At 41.9% G+C, this 19,743-nt stretch overlaps 1 protein-coding gene across 5 annotated transcripts in view; it reads left to right on the plus strand.

Moving 5' to 3' along the window:
* The window catches only part of plxna2 (plexin A2), a 333,056-nt gene that overhangs the window by 212,225 nt on the left and 101,088 nt on the right, over positions 1 to 19,743 (plus strand). For all 5 annotated transcript variants that reach the window (XM_039749202.1, XM_039749204.1, XM_039749205.1 and 2 more), the window contains exons 7-12: positions 6,459 to 6,612; positions 11,369 to 11,465; positions 12,184 to 12,298; positions 16,757 to 16,957; positions 17,069 to 17,165; positions 19,408 to 19,598. In XM_039749202.1, coding sequence (XP_039605136.1) covers positions 6,459 to 6,612; positions 11,369 to 11,465; positions 12,184 to 12,298; positions 16,757 to 16,957; positions 17,069 to 17,165; positions 19,408 to 19,598 — 855 coding nt within the window. The remainder of the gene's footprint in view (positions 1 to 6,458; positions 6,613 to 11,368; positions 11,466 to 12,183; positions 12,299 to 16,756; positions 16,958 to 17,068; positions 17,166 to 19,407; positions 19,599 to 19,743) is intronic.

Raw genomic sequence — 19,743 nt, forward strand, 5'->3', positions numbered from 1 at the left:
AACTGAATATGGAGTTTTAGCTTACACACTTGTGAGTCATGCTCTGTAAGTATCTTCACATGATGTAATTAATGAGTGAATTCTGCTGTTTCATTGAGGTACAACAGACTTGAGCACAATTAACATACGGTTCATTTTGGGATTATGATGATGCCATTTATATGCACTCTCCATCTACAGCTGTGAAGACATTAGGATTGGTGTATAATGCAGCCCTTAGATTCAGGAAACGCTAAACTGATACCAGACTGTTGCGATTTATATCCTCTATTGTTTGAACATCACTGTGTTGAAATGGACATTGTGCCACAGTGTTTGAGTTTTTAACTGTATTAAAAGCTAAATATCATCTTTCATTGCAGACCTTTGTACTGTATGTGTAACAGAGTGGCTCAGTGGTTATTGTTGCCACTTCTAACACCAGACAAGTTCCATTAAACAGTGATTTTTTTTTTATTTAACAAGGGTAACTTTTCAGGCTGTAATCCAGCAAACTCTGCTCAAATAGCACACCAATATCTTCTGTCGTTTTCCCATTGTCCTCCTCGAGTATCGCCTCACTCCTTCCCAGCCCTGGTTCTCTGATGCTGTTTTACTGTGGACTTGGGAGTCCTTCCAGGAACGATATGTTAACCTGGAGAAGCACTTCTGGATCAAATGGAAGCTGCAAGCTCCTTTTCCACAGCACCCTTTGGTGGCTCCCAACGACCCCTGCAGGGTTGTTCTCCAGTACTTCAACTCCCAGGAAACCCTGCAGGGGCCCAAATAAGGAGCCAGTCAGCATTTACACTTACGTATATATCTGGACAGGCTGTAGTAAGTTGTGTTTAGATTGGCGAGTGGTTTCTGAAGGAAGCGGACACTCCAAGTTGCTCAGCTTTGTCAGATTTGACAGTGCAAGAAAATGCTTCCCAGAATTACTGCACAAAGTAGATACTTTAATTCAAGAAGGTCTGAATTCATCATCAGAGGTCTGCATCTGAAGTGTCTACCGTAAACGTGGCACTTTATGTCTGGTGACCTACGGCCACTTTACTGACGATGCACCAATCAAAACAGAGCACTCACTGAAGAGCGGCCTGTCAGCTTTGATGGGTGATAATGAAAGTTTTTAGTTCAAGGCGTATTTCATGTTGCATGCAATGTTACTGAAATAAATAAATGAAGAATTAAATAAATAAATACATAAAGAAATAACAAAAACCATTTCATGAAACATTTAGTTATTCTCAGATATTGTTGTGTTTTTATTTATTGTCACTTTTAACAATACATTTATGAATTTGTGTATTTATTTGTTTATTTCATTTTATCCAGAATATTCCTCCATAGTGGCATGAATAAACATCTTTTACCAATACAAGTATTTAATATGCAGCAGTAGAAACTGAATAAAAAAATATAATTACAGGGCAATTTAAGGCAATTTTCTTGGTTCAGTATTAAAATTGCTTTGTTTATTTAAAGTTATGTTTACTTCCAAAATTTCTTGTATGATTGATAGTTATTATTCCTATGGTATTTATGACACCTCTGGAAGTTTATGGGCATCACACGTCTTTTTACCTTCACTGAATGTGTTTATATTGTAGATAAACATGAAAAGTTATAATCATAGCTTTAGAAATGGACATTCCTCTCGCTGTAGTTTACTGTAGAGGCTTTAAACCTTTGTCCAAAAAATGCATTTCCCTTTGGCAAGTGACTTTTTAATAAAGCACAATATCTATCTATCTATCTATCTATCTATCTATCTATCTATCTATCTATCTATCTATCTATCTATCTATCTATCTGTCTGTCTATCTGTCTGTCTGTCTGTCTGTCTAGTGACCTGGTGTTAGAGTAAAATCACCATCCATCTTGCATGGCATAAAAAGAAGACAAGAGAAGGGCATCTGGGTATAGAAACCTCTGCTACTATACTTCTAGAATGTGGAGGCAACTGGCCAACCTGCATGAACTTGGAAAATAGCTGTTAAACTGTTAGAGGGAGAGTGGCAGGATGGAAGTGCTCTGATTTTCCTCCAACATCCCTAAAGTCATCCAAGTTTAGGTAATTGGCATCTCAGATGAGCCCTTTTGTGAGTTCAAATGTGGGTACATGTGTGAGTGGGCACTGTGATACCCAAGACTATTTCCTGCCTGGCATCCAGTGCTGCTGGGACAGGCTCTAACTCACATAATCCTTAATTGGATTAAGCATGATTTTATTTATTTTCTTATGTTACTTCAGTGGGTTGGCGCCCTGCCCGGGATTTGTTCCTGCCTTGTGCCCTGTGTTGGCTTGGATTGGCTTCAACAGACCCCCATTACCCTGTGTTAGGATATAGCGGGTTGGATAATGACTGACTGACTTCTATATAGGCTACATATTGCTAAATGAATAACACGTTAACTAATAATTTACTTGTTATTATTTTTATTGCATGTTTTACACATAGGGAATGCACATTTCCTCCCTTCTATCACACATCATAACTGTGGTGTCATGAGGTGCTGTGTGTCACATTAGTTTTCCACTCATGTCACTTTATCTCCACTTCTGTTGGCTTCTACTCCTCGTTGTTCAAGGTGCAGTTCAGACTGACATTATTACAGCTTTTTCCTCAGCACTGTACTGGTCATGAATAACTGTCTCAATACAGTATGTCTTTAGCGTTTCCACTAACAAGTTAAGCGGCTCATTCAGAGCCACAAAGCGAGTTAAGTGTCGGGCAATGCCACAAAAGCCTTGTGTCATAGAATACCTTTGCCCGCTGGAGGGCATGTTGCCTGTCTACTGACACTCACTCAATCAGCCTGGTGTTTCTCAGCGGTCCAGCAGTCAAGTGTGATCCCATCTGGGGCTCGTCCATGTCTTGCTCTCTGACTCCCAGTAATAGTAAACATTTAAGTGTATTCAGAAGATGAAAAGAGCACTGTGACCCAAGACGATGAAGATAATTCACACTGTGCTCAAGTTATAGCTGATAAATATGTTCTTCTTTCATGTTTTCTCTTGGCTGACTGTCTCAACATGACATGCATTCTCAAGTGTAAAAGACTCGATTGCTTTCATGTTTGGTGATGCAGAAGGTTGTTTTTATAATTATGGCAAATGAGGAAGGCAAAACCACTAAAAATGCATTGTGCAATGAAACCTCCAATATTTTAATTAAAGGATTAATTTAAATAGGAAAGAAAAATCCAAAAATAATTTTTCAAAAATATGCAAAATTAAATAAAAAGTACTAACTACTTTGTAACCATATCTAATATAGATAATATACATTTTCTTATTGTCTTTGTTTGTTAATGGCAAATATGCTGTGAGGTAGGGAAGATGTTTTACGGTAAGTGAGTTTTACTCACTAATGTTATGGGAGAATATCAACATATTACACTTTGATTTGCACATGACATTAAAACCTTTAAATGAAAAGAAACCAAAATTAAAATTGAACAAATAAGTGAAGTGTGTCACACACACGTGTTTAGGGGACATCTAAAGGGCCTGAATAAATGTAATTCCACATCAGACCACGGGGTGGTGAAGTGCACTGATTCTCAATTCCTTGCAGACCATTCTCGGGAAATTCCCGTCTGGTTCTGGGGTAACCAACAATGTCACTTCCCGTTCCACCCCTGATGATATCACATCCTCTGCGAGCATTTAAAAGCCACCATCTTAAGACAATGATCAGTTCTGTTTAGGACTCGTCGTGTGAACATGTCTGTTCTCGTTAATCAATTTTGCAGCTGGGAAATATTATATGGGTGGCTGCCCCAAACCTTCCCAATATCTCTGGGTCGTTCTTATTATAAGCAATAAAAATATTTCAAAACACACAAAACAAAAAAAAATACAGCTAAATTGAGACAAAAAAGCCAAAGACCACAAATCTAAAGATTCTTATCCAATAATCCAAAGTTACTGTCCAAACCAGAATTCACCAAAATAAAAACATTAGAATATAATAGAATAGAATATCTTTTATTGTCATTGCCAATCTACACCAAGTCAGAAGTGCAAAATAAAAGACAAAGAACAAAAACTGCACCAGCAAGCTAATGCCACAGCAAAGCAGTTGTGGCAGCAGGTATCTTACATACTTATAAAGCTCTCTCGGGTCATTTCTGATTCTTTTAAGGCACCCAAGAGCCTAAATGACTAAACCTGGCACGAGGAAGTGAAAACACAGTGATAAAGGAAGACACGATGTAAACCAGGATCAGACAAAGGACAGAGATACATTACAAAAATTACAAAATTAAATAAAAAAGGAAAAAACAGAACTGTAGTCCTGACAGGCATAGTTGGCAGGATTATAGACTTAGAATACAGCGTTTTAGTTTGTGCTGTAGAAGTGAACATAAACAGCTCTCCTAACTGTAAATAGTTTGCCAGCTTTCAGTTGCATTGTAATGGTTGTGGTGTTATGGGTCCACAGCTCGTTTAGTAAAGACCATTTTGTTAAATAATTACCGCTCTTGCGGCGGCTTAGTGAGGGGGCATTGGGCCATAGCAAGCCACGGGGTGATCTGCGATGTGGGCGTTTCTCACCGAGTGCACAGGTGAGGGACTTGCCACATCCGTGATTGTTCCCGTGGCTAATATGCTGCAGCTGCTATGGTACCCTCGTTGTTTAAAAGAAGCACAAGTCGGTTGGGAGGAGGAAGAACGAAGAAAAAGAGAAAAGGAGAGGACGGAGGTTACAGGGAGTGAGGAAGCAAGTCGGTGAGAGAGACAGAGACACGCGGAGCGTGTGGGCGAGGAACAAGCGCTCGCGGGCAGCTGCGAGGAAGCTGGGTGTTAGGCCGACACCCAGGCGCTTGAGTTGATGTTGCTCCCGCTGAGCGACCAGGTAGCAGGAGTGACCAGGGGAAGGCGACTAGCCGCAGAAGGCCGGAAAGGCAGCGGGAGTCGGGAGGCTTGGTCGGGGAATGGCCATTGGATTGCACCAAGTCTCGAGGCTGGGATGAGTCCCAGACCGAAGCCAGGGATCGGGAGACCCCAGTCTCGTGCGTGAGTTGAAGAGGGCAGCTGCAGAGAGCGTCTCGCCTGCTGCAAAGCCCAACTGGGAGAAGCAGGTGAGACACCAACAGAAAAGAAGCACAAGGCTAGTCATTGTTGTGTTTTTTTTAAAGGCTGCTTCCTGTAGAACGTTTTAACCTCGTTTTTTTTAAAGGATTTTTTTTTATTTATTGGTTTTAACCTCCACATTTTCTTAATGGATTATTTATTTAATGACTGAATTTTGAACTTTGGAACTGCACAGCACTATTTATTTGAACACTTTGTTTTTTTGATTGTCTTTTAATAAAAGCACTTTGCACATCTTTACCATCCCCTTGCTCAAATGTTGTCTCACTGACTAGCTTATCGGTGACATTACTGACGGTGTTGGGTTGAAGGGCTCCCGAATAGCGATGGGAGCGTGGAGCCAAATCCGCATCATCACAATGGTATTCACCAAGTATAGTTAGTCCAGGTATTGACATTGTTACTGAAGCCATATATCTTTTCCATGGCTCCATACTGGGATTTGTACTCAGGGACATATTGAAAAATCAGGCTGCTCTGCTAGTCTGTAGATATCAAGGCTGACAATAGAACCTTGATGACCTTTTGTGTCTAAAAAGTGACTTCTTCTGCCTGTTTGTTTTCTGTCTAGTTTATTGTGTGCCAAATGGTTTAATAACAGTTACTCTTTTCTGTAGCTTATCTTACGGTCTTTTCAAAAACCATACATTCCAGTACCAGTCCTTTGTCAATTTTCTTTTTTTTTTTCTTCTTTTATTTAATCTATGGACCACAATGTGCTGGAACAAATAGTACAAGAGCTTCTCCTTGTTGGGAAAGCCCTTCCGGTTTTAGATGGAACTGAGGTGGTGACGGATCTTGTCCCTGAATACCTCAGTATGGAAAATGGGTGAAGAGTAGAAGCCTTTGACCTTAAATGTCTATACATTCTCATTACTGACAGAAAAATGACAGTTGAGGTGTGGGCTTCTATATACAGAGCCCATGTTACTCATTGTCTTAAGGAGGGGCAGAAGATAAATTTACAGTATGCATTAATGAGGCTAAAAAGGTGCAACGCCAGAGCCCCCACTGCAAAATCGGTAAGACACGAAGGTGACATTTAGAACAAGCAAAATAAAACAAAAGGGATCTTCTCTTCCTGGAGTAAAAATAGTCTTCGCATTCGTGCCAAGGTGATAATTATCTGGTCGTGCTGACATGCATATTACCTAACAGGCTTCACGTTGTCCTTGCATATTAATAGAAGCGGCATCAGGCACTTTTGTGACACATCTGGCGGGGGAACTTCAGCTCACCCCCCTCTTTCTCTTCCTCACATCTGCGCTCTCTGTCTGTCTCAAGAGCTCTTTATTTAGCTGTCCTCAGAACTCTCAAGAGCACGCTGCCGGTTTAATCTGCTAACCTTCTGTCTGTCTGTGTTTCCCTCCAGCTGATGGTGAGAGTGAGCGATGTTCCAGATCTCTCCCCTGGCGTCACCTGCTCATTTGGCAACCTGACGGAAGTGGAAGGCCAGGTGTCAGGGAACCAGATCCTCTGCCTCTCTCCGGCACCTAAAGATGTGCCAAATATACCAACTGATCAAGGTGAGGGCAAAGGGGCACAAGTGTGATGGGCGGTTTCACACACAACTGCTCTTAGGCTCAAATATTTTTGTCATGACTTTATAATGCCTCATGATCTCACACATCCATCACTGTCTATGAGAGCCAGCAGTGGATATGCCATTCATATCTCTCACTTCATTAGGGAGGAGAGGGGAGAACCTACCTTAGGTGCCATTTGCCAGAGCTTTCAATCCCATGCTGTGAGTTCCAGCTGAGACACTGGCTTACACCTTGAGTCATTCGATTATTAGAAACATTTTACAAGAACAGGTCATTCAGCCCAATGAAGCATCTCCAAAATCCCATCAAGCCAAGTTTTGAAGGTCCATAAAGCTATATTGTCCATCACACTACTTGGTCATTTATTTTTATGGTTCTCTGTGTGAAGAAAGATTCTAACATTTGTACAGAATCTGCCCTCAACAGTTTTCCACCCGTGCTCCTGATGAGCTCATTTTAAAGTAGCAATCCGGTCTACTGTACTCAATAAATTCTTAATTTTAAAAACTTAAGTGGTGTAACATCTTAATTTTAGTTTGCTTAAATGGAAGAGATTCAACTCCTTCAAACTCTCCTCATAAATCATACCTCTCAGTCCTGCGATCAGCGCAGTGACTCTCCAGTGGACGGTCTGAAGAAATGCTGCGTCTTTATATAGCCTGAAGACCAAACCTGCACACAGTACTCAAGATGAGGTCTAACCTGTGTGTTACAAAGATTGAGCAGAACCTCCTTGGCCTTTTCCTCCACACATGACATTCTGTTAGCCTTTCTAATGGCTTCCGTACTCTGTCTGAATGTTGATAGTGACCACTACCACACCTAAATCCTTCTCATAAGAGATACTTTCAAGTTTCAGACCTCTAATTGTGTATTCATATCTACCATTTCTACTTCCTATGTGTAAAAGTGTACATGTACAGTACTTACATTAAATTTCTTCTGCCACCAGAAGCCGGTATGCTGTCCAAGTCCATCTGTAATTATTCAGTGGATTCGAAAATATCTGCCAATCCTCCTAGCTTGATGTCATCTACAAGCATAACCTGTTTCCTAATTATATTCCTCTCCAGATTATTTCTGTATATTAAAAAGAATAGTGGCCCCAGCACTGACCTCTAGAGGAACACCACTTTTTACACCACCCATTTTCACATAGGGTTCCTTGCACCATAACCCTCTGCTTCCTGTGTCTGAGCCAATTTTGCACCCATCTACACAATACACCCTGAACTCAAATCTCTTTTAGTTTGATGCCCACCCTCCCGTGTTTGACCTTGTCAAAAGATTTCAAGATAATATCATAAGCTTCCTCATAAAATTCCAGCATTTTAGTTAAACACATCCTCCCTCGTCTGAACCCCTGCCAACAGTTCAGTAACACTCCTGTTCTTGCCATGTGTTGCTCAATCTTTTCCTTACTAATTACTTCCATTAATGTATGTGTAATGCATGTTAAGCTTAATGTTAGCCTTCATATGATATTGCAGAATACTCGGGAGGCTTGGGTTAGCAGAACTACACCTTTTGTTGGTGATAACTTTCCTCGGAATCTCCGTGGTTAACTTTGACAGCAGTTTTTGTTTTGCCAAGTAGCCGTATACTGTATCAATTGGGCATAATACTGTCATGGTATCCTTATGTTAATCACTGAGTTCCATTCTGTTTACTGTGTGGTGAACATAATGTGTATGCTTATGTGTATACATGTTGTGAGGTTAAATACTTGTTGATGTCTTATAGTTGTAAACACTTTGTAAGCACTCTGGGCATGTTCTCAGTGAAGAGCGCCATGCAATAATTAACTAAATTGTATTTTAAATGAGCCAGTGTGACTGTAGAAGTCTCGTGTCCCTGTGCCACACTTCCTTACTATGGATGCATGTTAAGCTTAATGTTACCCCACATATGATATTGTAGAATGCTGAAGAGAAAATGGACACCCAGTTGGCCCATCCTTCCATTTCTATGTGAGAAACACACTCATAAAATCAGGACCTTTACACCCCAGTTCAAACAATGATATTTCCATTGTCCCCCTGAGTCATTTTGTTCTTTTGTGTTAGACAAGAAATTGTGTGACAGCCTCATCTAAGCTACCATGTCCTCAATGCACAAAAAACAGGAGGTTCTGGGACTTCCCAGTTAACCCTATGGACCCCCTAAAATTGAGGATCCTAAAAACAAATTTTAGAAGCATATTGTGGTGTAACATCATACGAGTCCCTGAGCCATGTCCCCTCAGACAGAAGACTGTGACCCCAGGCATTGGCAAACATTGTTCAGCCACTCAGTTCCTGTGCTGTGCTGAGTCATGTCACCTCCTGCATTTCGCCATTGGTAGTGCCAATCCCCTGTTAGGCCACTCAGCTCCTGTGGTTCCCTCACTTATATCCCCTTTTGTTTTGTAAACCAGGAGCCTGTATATCCCCCCCAGGCACTGCCAATCCCTGTGGAGTCCTGAGACACGAGATTCTCTTTCCTGTGGTTGTGTGGCACACTGAATTATTTTGCCACAGGAGACTTTCTGATACAAGGGACTGCTGGTCCCTGTTCAGCCATTTAGCTCTTTTGATTTTACATGTTATCTATTATGTTCCATTAGTGGACACTATGACATACCTGGCGCTACCAATCTTTATTTCCTGCCTAGGAAGATTAGAAACCAGTTTGGATTTGATGAGCGACCATAAAAAAACAAATTCAAAACCTGGAAGTCAATTAAATAAAATAATGAAAACAAAATTGCAGAGAAAACAATGGAAAGTTATCTAAACCAGGAATTCTTAAGCAATGCTACATGAAAATGTTTTTTAGAATCTGCAATGTTGGATAAACTGGATGTGAGTAGCGCTGACCTGTTGACCTGATTACATCACAGGTTGCAATCGCTGGTCAGGCCTCGGTGGCAACCACCCTAGCAACAATATTAAAAAAATCCTACAAAACGAAAACCTTGTTCAGCAACTCATTTGACTTTTAGAGGAGACTATTTGATCCCTGGCACCATAAATCCTTGTACTGCCTTCAGTGATTTCCATGCAATAAGTTGTGTCACCCACTGTAATTCATCTAAAATTCTTATTTGTAAAGCACTTTCAGCTACATCATTTGTATGAAAACATGCTCTATAAATAAATGTTGTTGTTGTAAGAGACCGTGTGACGTTAGGTACTGCCAGTCCTAGTTTACGGACTCAGTTTTATCATAATTCGGAGGCATGTCATGTCTTTTTTTGTCAAAAGAGATTTTATGACCTTGAGGCTTCCAATATATGATCTGTCACCAATGTCATTGTTTGGTTCTAGAAGTGTCCACTCCTGGAAGATTTTCAGTCCACTGCTGAGGCATGTTACCCTCTTGTCTGCCATAGTAGTCATGGCAACGGCAGGTGGCTCTTTACACTGAACTAGCCTCTGTCCCTGCCCAACAACCCTAAATGGACAGCAGCTTGTCTTTCAGACTATGGGCTCTGGACAGCTGCCGGACAACGCATCCTTTTCATTTTGGTGAATTCCCAATGCTACGGACAGCAGTCTTTATTTTGTGGACCCCCCCACCACACACACACACACACACACACACACACCAGTCCCAGCAGCACTGGTGGCAAACACAAGCTCTGAGGGCCAGCTGTTCACTGATATCAGCACTTTTCGTTTTTTTGTCAGGCTCCACACGTGTGGTGTTAATTGAAAGCGCTGATCAATTAGAAAAGCACTGCTGGGCAGCACATGTTGTGCCAGTGAAGTTCCTCTTGTCCTGTCACCTCGAAGCTGCCCATCCCATGTGTGTGTACCAGTGTTTGTGAGCAGGAATACGTTATGTGCACTGATCAGTACCAACAAAGATTTAGAGGAGCCAGCATTTGGGAGTGCCTTTTGGAGCACAGTCCAATTGCTGCCCCGAGGCCGAGTTGCTTCTATTTACAGTCTTTATGAGGTGCCAGCCTATATTTGGCATTCCCCACACACACATGAGCCCACTTGGCTTGTTTAAGGTTTGCTTGTCCAATGTGGCTGCCCCCTATCCGAGTCCAGTTCCCCTTTCCATCTGCTGCCTCTGGGGCAGAGAATCTTTAAAGCCGAGTGGGTAGGGATTTAGGAAATAGCTGTTTAAGTTAGCACTCAGGGGGGCTGTGGAATATGTTGTAAACCACAGCAAAGGTGACACTTGTCTACTGCCCACCATTGAAAGGACAGCTCGCTTAACAAGAATGTGCCCATTGACTGGAATGAGAGTCTGATTTGACATCAAGGGTGCTGCAGTGATAGGTCGGTCTTTATTGGTGAAATGGATGTGATGCCAAAGCAAGGCAGAGTTATTGAGGGGTCCCATTTAATTATTGATTGAAGAAAATGGAGTACAAGGGTAGAGAGATTTACCAGGGCACACTGCAAGATCTGCCATCCTATGAACTGCAAGACAGAATCTGGCTAGAAATAAAAACTACCTTCAGAATATTTCATTGGCACCTTCACACGAGTCTTCTTCTGTGGTTTGGAAAGGACAGACATGGATTACATGGCAGGTGAGCTATTTGAAGGACACCATGGCAAGGGGAAATTACCACGTGAAGGTATAGGGCTTTGAGATGTCTGCTGCTGTCTTGCACGTAATGTCCCCCCACGTCTCTTATGATATCAGTCATCTGAGCCTGTGTGCTCCAGCAGACGCGATGCCACTTATGCCAGTGCCTGGATTTAAAATGTTTCTGTTTTGTTTTTCTTTTTAGACTGGTTTGGTGTGGAACTGCGGCTGAATTCCAGAGAGACGGGGCAGATGTTTGCCAGCACTGAATTCCGGTTCTACAATTGCAGCGTCCACCAGCTGTAAGCATCTTGTTTGTGCTTGCCACCCTATCATATTACTTTGAATGTTAGCCCATCCTCTACAGCCGTCACATCCCCAGCAGCTGCCTTCTTTCACTTGAGACGTGTACCACCAGTCTATTTTTCTTCCTGTTCTTTCACATATGAACCCTCACATTCCCTAACAGACATCTCGGTCTTGTATGCTATGCTTATATTTTCATATTAAGCCCACCCTCCTTCACATCAGCAAGTGACAATTTCTGTATCATCTGGTTCTTTTTCCAGTTTCTTTTCCCTACAAGCCTCCCATCAGATACCCACTTGCCACTTCTTCAATTATGTGCCCCCATCTACACCCCATGCCAGCCATCACATGACATTCTGCTGATGTTTGTCTTCCATCTTCTATCATTGATCCTCTGCCCACCGGCAGGAGGCTGCACTCATTGATGCTGGGATCTCTTGGCTCCCCCCATGGAGATGGAATGCTGTCATGGCTTTGTTTACAACGTGTGAGAACGAGCTCCTCGCTCAATTCCTTATGAATATTTAATTGTTGACATTGATGCATAATTGACAAAAGTTCTCCGAGGTACATGCAACTCGGTTTAGTCTGCACTTGCCAGCGTGAGAGATTTTACTGACTACAGAAAGCCATTAAGTTGAACATCTCACCTTCTGGTCTGTCCCTAGGGGGTCATGATGTCCTTTTTTTGTTTTTCTTTCTTCTTTTCAGGTGTCTATCCTGTGTGAACAGTGCCTTCCGCTGCCACTGGTGTAAATATCGCAACCTGTGCACTCACGACCCTACCAGCTGCTCCTTTCAGGAAGGCCGAGTCAATGTCTCTGAGGTGAGGGTGCTCTGCCTCCGGCAACCTGTGGCTCATTTTGTTTATTTCATTAATTACAGACCAACTAATGTGATGGATGGTCTGTGACTTTGCAGTTTCAAGGACAGCTCATCAGCCTGTAGTCTCTGCCCAGACTGAGTGTATGCATTAGTGACTGGTGACTGTCTTATTTTAGGCCTTAATCTTGCAAGCTTTGTCAAGAGCTTCTGTTTTCCAGGTTTATAACTCTCATTTGGGGGTACATCAGGAGGATGTCATGTGGGGCATACTAACTTAAAAACAGTTGTATGCACCACATAATCTATATATATAAAGGAGAGTTGGGATCCGAGAGACTGTGTTTTTTGGAGGGATTGAGAGTTAAGGCGGGTGGGGGAGTCACGTGATCATCTCCCCTCCCATTCATGTCATTTCATTCACTTCATTTTACTCCGAGCTGAGCTCCACAGCTGACGTGGTCCTGCTGTCCTTTCTCCTTTACTAATTTACTGTTTAGTACATGCGGTACTTACACAATCACTCACAAACAAATTAGAGCGATGTTAGAGGCTGTGTTTTCAACGTCTTAATTTTCATCCGTCCACCCTGCTGGTGTTTCATGAAGTATTATTCACTTAGCAGAAGAGGTAATTCAATGAGACTTACATAATCAAGTAAAAAGTTTTGAAAAAAGGTTCTTGTGCTGTAGTGTATTGTATTTCTGATGTGGGAGTGATAGATTGGCCATCTACAGTAGCTCTGTGACGAGGATTACTTGTGTGTTGTCTTTACGCCATTTTTGACACCCACCGCATGCCTAACCTACCTGCAAAGGAATCTCTCTCTCTGAATTTCCTTTCCCAAGATTTTTTCCATTTTTTCCTTATAAGGGTTTTTTTGGGAGTTTTTCCTAGTGTTCCTAGGGAGTCAAGGCTGGAAGACTGTCAAAAAACGTAGCCTATTAAAGCCCATTGAAGAATTCCTTGTGTGATTTTGGGCTGTACAAGAAAGACGTTTTTGTTGTTAAGAAAGTAATTATCGCAAGTGAAGAGCTCTTAACCAAGCAGGGCAACACAAGACTCATTATTCCTACCAGTGGTTCCCAACATTTCAGATGCTCCATACTCTTAGAAAATGTTAAATTACTTAAAAAAAGTAAAATTTCACATTTTTGAACAAATTAGACTCAAAAAATAATCTTTAATTATTTTTTCCTTCGACACTCAATACTCAAGCATGAAAAAGCAAAGCAGCATTTTAGGAGCTTTTGTAAATTAAAAATACAAAATCGAAATATCATATCGACACAAGTATTCAGGCTCTTTGCTATGGCATTTGAAATGTGGCTCAGGTGATTCCCATTCGATTGCTTGTCATGGAGATGTTTCTACAGCTTGTTTGGGGTCCACTTGTGGTCAATTCAATTCGGATATGATTAGGAAAGGCACACACCTGTCTGTAGAAGGTCCCAGAGTTGACAATGTGCATCACAGCTAAAAACAAGAAGTGAGGTGAAAGGAATGGCCTGCAGAGCTCAGAGACAGAAGGCTACAAAACAATGTCTCCAGCAGTGACGGTTCACATTTCTTTCAGTAAATGGAAGACAGCCACAGCTCCTCCTAGAGTTGGTCACCACGCAAAACTGAGTAATCATAAAAGAAGAGCTTGGATAAAAGAGATGAACAAGAATCTGATGGTCACTCCAGGATTTCCAGAAGTACAACTACCATTGCAGCACTCCACTAATCAGGAGAGTGGCCAGATGAGACATGGAAGCCCACTTGAAGATTTACAAAAAAACACCTAAAGGATTGTCAGACTATTAGAAATAAGATTCTCTGCTCTGATACTTCGCCTCAGTTATAAGCATTGCATGTTGAGGAAACCAGGCACTTCTGGTCACATGCACAATACCATTCCAATGGTGAAGCATGGTGGTGGTAGCATCTTGCTGCAGTGTTGGGGACTGGAAGAATAGTCATTGTTGAGGGAAAGCCGAATTCAGCAAAGTACAGAGCTATCCTTAATAAAAACTTGGTCCAGAGTACTCTGGACTTCAGGCTGGACAGAAGGTTCACCTTCTAACAGGACAGTGACCCTAAACACAAAGCAAAGACATCATAGGAACAGCTTAGGGACAACTCTGGAAATGTTCTTCAGTGGCCCAGCCAGAGCCCTGACTCAAACCCAATCAAACATCTCTGTAGAGACCTGAAAGAAGCTGCCTATCAATGATTTCCATTCACCTGACAGAGCTTGAGAAGAGTACGCCATGAGTCCCACTACGACTGTTTACAGGTATTTGACACTACTGCTATACAGACAGGTTGAGTGACGGAGTGACACAGTGGGCTGTAGCAGGCTTAATTAGTCACTACATCACACTGCCGTGACCCCTTAAATGCTGTCACCTAGTAATGCTAATTTATTTAAGGGATTGACACTCCAGTTTTGCACATATGGGGCCTTACAAGTACATGAAAAAAGTTACAATATACATATCTTCAAAGACATTAACATATTAAAACTAATTTACTAATAAGATAGCAGAAATTTCAGTCAGGGAATAAGTGACTTTAGGGAAAAAAAGGTTATTTCCACGCTGAAAGGGTAAAGTACGTGAGAAAAAGGTGTAATAAGAGAAGATAAAGCAGGATATTAAGAAGTGAGTCAGTCATTAAGACCTGGAGCAATATGGGATCCCAGTCTGAGAACGGTCTTAGCTTCATCTGATTTTCTTGGAAAGGTCTCTTTGAAGCCCTGTGAAAGAACACAGAGAGACAGATCACTGTGGCTATGATCAAGGGATGTGAAATGTTGCACAATAGATTTTTTTTTTCTCAACAAGTCACAGAAGATTTAATTTAAAAGGACTAAGAGAATGAGACGTGGTCAAAATTATGTGCCAGGGTTGACAACCAGAAAGACCTAACTGATCTTTCACTGATTCCAAATGTTAACCAGAAAATCAAAGTACAAAGAAACATGCAGAGGTTCAACAATAACCACACAAAACCCTCATAGAATACATGTGGTGGTCTAAATGCCGTCACTCCAATGGCACCAGGAGTCATAACCTCCCAGTGGATGATGGGAGTGTCATCATGGTAACGGAAATGCTATTCTCTACAGAAGGTGACAAATGCACCAAAACAAACATAACATCACAGAACAACGTGAAAAAATATAAAACTTTCAAATGGTAATTCAAAAAAATTACGTAATGGCAATTTTGAATTCTTTGGAGCTAAATACCCCAGAAAGAGATTTTACTTTGCAGGAAACGTTTATAGAAAACAAGAGAAAAATTAAAGAAAGAATCCAATCATAACAATAGGCTTTGTAGGGTTTTTGATTTTAACGGCTCAAACGTGCTCCCTGATATAGTCTGCTAGCTGTCTCCCAGTTTCAGCTATGCAAATGGCTGGACATTTCCAAGAAAAAATGCAGTAAAAAAAATTTTTAGACTGGCAAGAGGCCTGTTGTTTAATATTAAATTTACCAGAGGGACCAGACACAAGGGTATTGTTGGTGACATACTTACCAGAGACACAGTGGCTCCTACTAAGGCTCAGCATGCCTGGTGGGGAATGAGGCCATCCTCTGTAAAGTGAACTGTGGATGAGAAGTGGGTTAGGTGGTCAACAGAAGGACATCATAGGAGGGTTAGGAAAAAGGGCTCCTTTGGAAGGATCAGTTTGCAGAATTGTTCAGTTGTGTTTGGTGACCTGTGGGAGAGAAAAGTGTTAGGGTAGAGTGGGAGGACCAATGGGGTGTGGGTTTCAGTGTTGGTGTTCCTCTTAGAGTTGATGTTACAAGTGTCTATTACTGGTCTGATTGAGAGCCCTGTCCACAATATGAGAAGGGTACCCTCTATCAATAAAGGAACTCCTCATTTTCAAGGCTTCATTACAGACATCAGTCTCATCACTGCAGACGTAGTGGAGTCTAAGGAACTGAGAAAGAGGTAGAGAGTTTTTAGTATGCCAGGGATGGAAGGAACTGTAGAAAAGGTAAATGTGGGAGTTCATTGGTAAGGGAATAAGACAGATATACTATGCATGGAGGGCTTGTTCATTATTATTAAAATTACACCTGCTGAATGAGTTATCTAATAATATGTAGTGTGTAGATCTTCAGTACTGTACAAAATATACAGTCTGGTGGCCCACATTGGGAAAATATAAGGTGCCCTTTAATTGCACTGGAGTATTATTGTATCATTTATAATTTATGAATCATTAATTCTGTAAAAACAAATGCATTAGAACAGTGAAACTATTTGTGGGGATTTAAGTTGGGTGTGATATTTGAGTCTGCTAAGTGCAATGCAGTTTTCACGTAGCATATGCAGCTTACAGCCATCCACAGGAAGGTAGCACCCTTAGTAAATGGTGCTCATCTCATTGCCATTTGCAGAGTCAAGTTTATCCACTTCCTATTCTCTCCTATTTGACGTTAGTCTCCATTCTTTTTCAGGACTGCCCACAACTTGTACCCTCGGAGGAAGTCCTCATCCATGTAGGAGAGGTAAAGCCCATCACTCTGAAAGCTCGAAATCTGCCCCAGCCTCAGTCAGGTCAGCGTGGCTACGAGTGCGTGCTGGACATCCAAGGGGTCAGCCACCGGGTTCCTGCACTTCGGTTTAATAGCTCAAGTGTGCAGTGCCAGAATAGCTCGGTATGTGCCACTATTAACGTTGGTAGTAGATCAATCTGGGATCTTGTGAAACATGAAAAAAGTGCTGATGTGATTCATTTTTGTGTTTTTTTGTGTTTATTTCCCTGGCAGTATATTTATGATGGGATGGACATCAGCGATTTGGCAGTGAATTTCTCAGTGGTGTGGAATGGAAATTTCATCATTGACAATCCAGAAAGCATTAAAGGTAAAGTGACAAGAAGACAGCAGGTGGCATGACAAGCTAATGCTCTTCTTATGGGAGCCGAGTTTAGTTTTCAACCAGCCAATTTAGCTTACTGATAAACACATTTTATTTTTTCAAATGCAAAGTTATTTCCGGCTTAACAAGATCTTAACGTCTGTTTCTTCACTAACTTCACTGAACATGTGTGGTTCAAATGCAGGCGTAAAAAGGCAACTTTATCTGCCACCAGTTAAACAGAGAAAATAAACAAAACACAAGGACTGTTCACACACTAACTGTTGGCATCGGTGTTCACATATTTAATTTGGGTGTTTGGTAAGGTTAGAAAGACCACTTGAAATCATTCACAATTGGCATCAGCATATATGTGGCTGGCATCGTGAACGACTGAAAACTTGAAAGAAACTGCTTTCCAAATGTAAACATTATATGTAAAAACTTCAAAACAGTCAGTGGTATCAAGATGGCATTGTTACAATTGGCTTAAGGATTTATGTGTGGATGGCACATGGGATTGGCATTGCACCTTTTTGACACTTGGGCCCTTGTTTGATTCTAGCCTGAGTTTGTCTTTGTACTTGTACTGGTATAGTACTGCGTTTTTCCCAGTTAATTCTGGGGTTCATCAGGGGTTTGTTTTTGCTTCTACTCTGTCAGTGCTTGAATTGACTGGATGTTGTGCAGGGTCGTGGGTCCAGCAGCCGTGGGGCATTTGTTGGTGAGGAAAGATTTACTGACCTTGACTTTGCTGATGTGATCTTCGCGAAGTCAATGGAGGCTCTGATCGGGGCACTCGAGAGACTGAGTGAGGAGTCTGAGTGTCTGGGCTTGCGAGTGTCCTGGATAAAAACCAAGATCCAAGCCTTTAATGACCTCTTGGGCATAGCAGCAGCAGTGTGTCTGTCTGCAGAGACAGTGTCAGCCTTGACGAGAGGTTTACTTACCTTGGCAATAACATACATGTCTCTGGCGACTCTTACTATGAAGTCAGTAGATGGATTGGGAGAGCATGGGGGGTCATGAGGTCGCTAGAAAGAGGTGTGTGATACTCCCAATATCTCTGCAAAAGGACGAAGGTCCAAGTCTTCAGAGTCCTGGTGCTTCCTGCCTTGCTATATGGCTGAGAGACATGGACGCTATCCAGTGACCTGAGACGAAGACTGGACTCCTTGTGTCTCTTCAGAGAATCCTTGTGTATCGCTGGATTGACTTTGTGTCGAATGAGCGGTTGCTTATGGAGTCCTGAATGAGGCACATTACCTGCATTGTGAGGGACTGTCAGTTGCAGCACTATGGCCATATAGTGTGATTCCCTGAGGTTGATCTGGCTCGCAGGGTCCTCATTGTTGGCCAAGGGGACGTCCACGTAACACCAGGCTGCAACAGATAGATGTTCATTTCTGGAGAGTGGGACTGGACCGCATGTCTGCCTGGGGCTTGCCAACCAGGATCCTGAGCTGTTTTGTCATATGGTGAGGGCAGCAACGCACTATACCAGTGCATGCTTCTCAACCTGACCTGACCTGTGTTAGCTGTGCTAAAGTGGCGTCCTGTCCTGATCTTCACATTACACCAGTGGCTCCCATTATTGGCTCCAGCAAACAAAATCGTTAAATGAGTATGAAAATAAATTAATATAATGTATGGTCAGATATACAATAGAGCATTATTAGCTAGTGACATTAAAATTACAGTGAAATATAAGTAACATTATTTTTTATGAGCTGTAGATGCCATGTGTACTTCTGCAATGCTGATCAGTCCATGTTAATTTAGACATTTTTTTTCCTGTGGAGTTTGACAATAAGCAGAAGAAAGGACTTTTATCTTCAGGACTAGAATATGATTACCAGCTGTGCCCATTTCTTGAATAAAGCCAGTTTACAAATGAATACATTAACAATTAATTTGAGTAAAGAAATTCTAAGTTGCTTTAAAATGTTGACCTTTGAAACCCAATGTTTGCATTTAAATCATAAGACTGAACACCTTCTTTCTGCAAGTGTGTGCCAGTCTATCTTGGCAAAAGCTCATAGTCTGTTGCATGAAGTCCCCTCAGGCCTTTTTCAAGTCCTTTATTGTGGACACACACAGTGAACAGTTCAAGAGGTCTGGCTGAGATGGATTCATGACAAAAGGCCTGTCAGCTACATGTGTGCCGTTTTTTCTTTTTTTAGTAATCCCCAGGTGGCTTACCCATTATTTTGGTCTTACCCTTTACCTTTCTCTTGTCGTTTTGCAGTTCATCTCTACAAATGTGCAGCCCAACGAGAAAGCTGTGGCCTCTGCCTGAAGGCCGAGCGCAAGTTTGAATGTGGCTGGTGCAGTGGAGAGAGTCGCTGTACTCTGCGGCAGCACTGTGCCCCCTTCATCAACCAGTGGTTGGACCTGTCGAGCAAGAACGTCAAGTGCACCAACCCTCGCATCACAGAGGTAAGCAGGGGGCAGGACACGTGGGAGTTTGTCAGTCATCTTCTTTTGGCTGTATATTATCTTTTGCTTCACATTGGTAATATTTTCCTACTTGAAGTTACATCTGATCGTGTCATTTCTACACCGGGGTATTGTGTTTTAACCT

This window comes from Polypterus senegalus, chromosome 3, assembly GCF_016835505.1.
Source record: "Polypterus senegalus isolate Bchr_013 chromosome 3, ASM1683550v1, whole genome shotgun sequence".
Lineage (NCBI taxonomy): Eukaryota > Metazoa > Chordata > Cladistia > Polypteriformes > Polypteridae > Polypterus > Polypterus senegalus.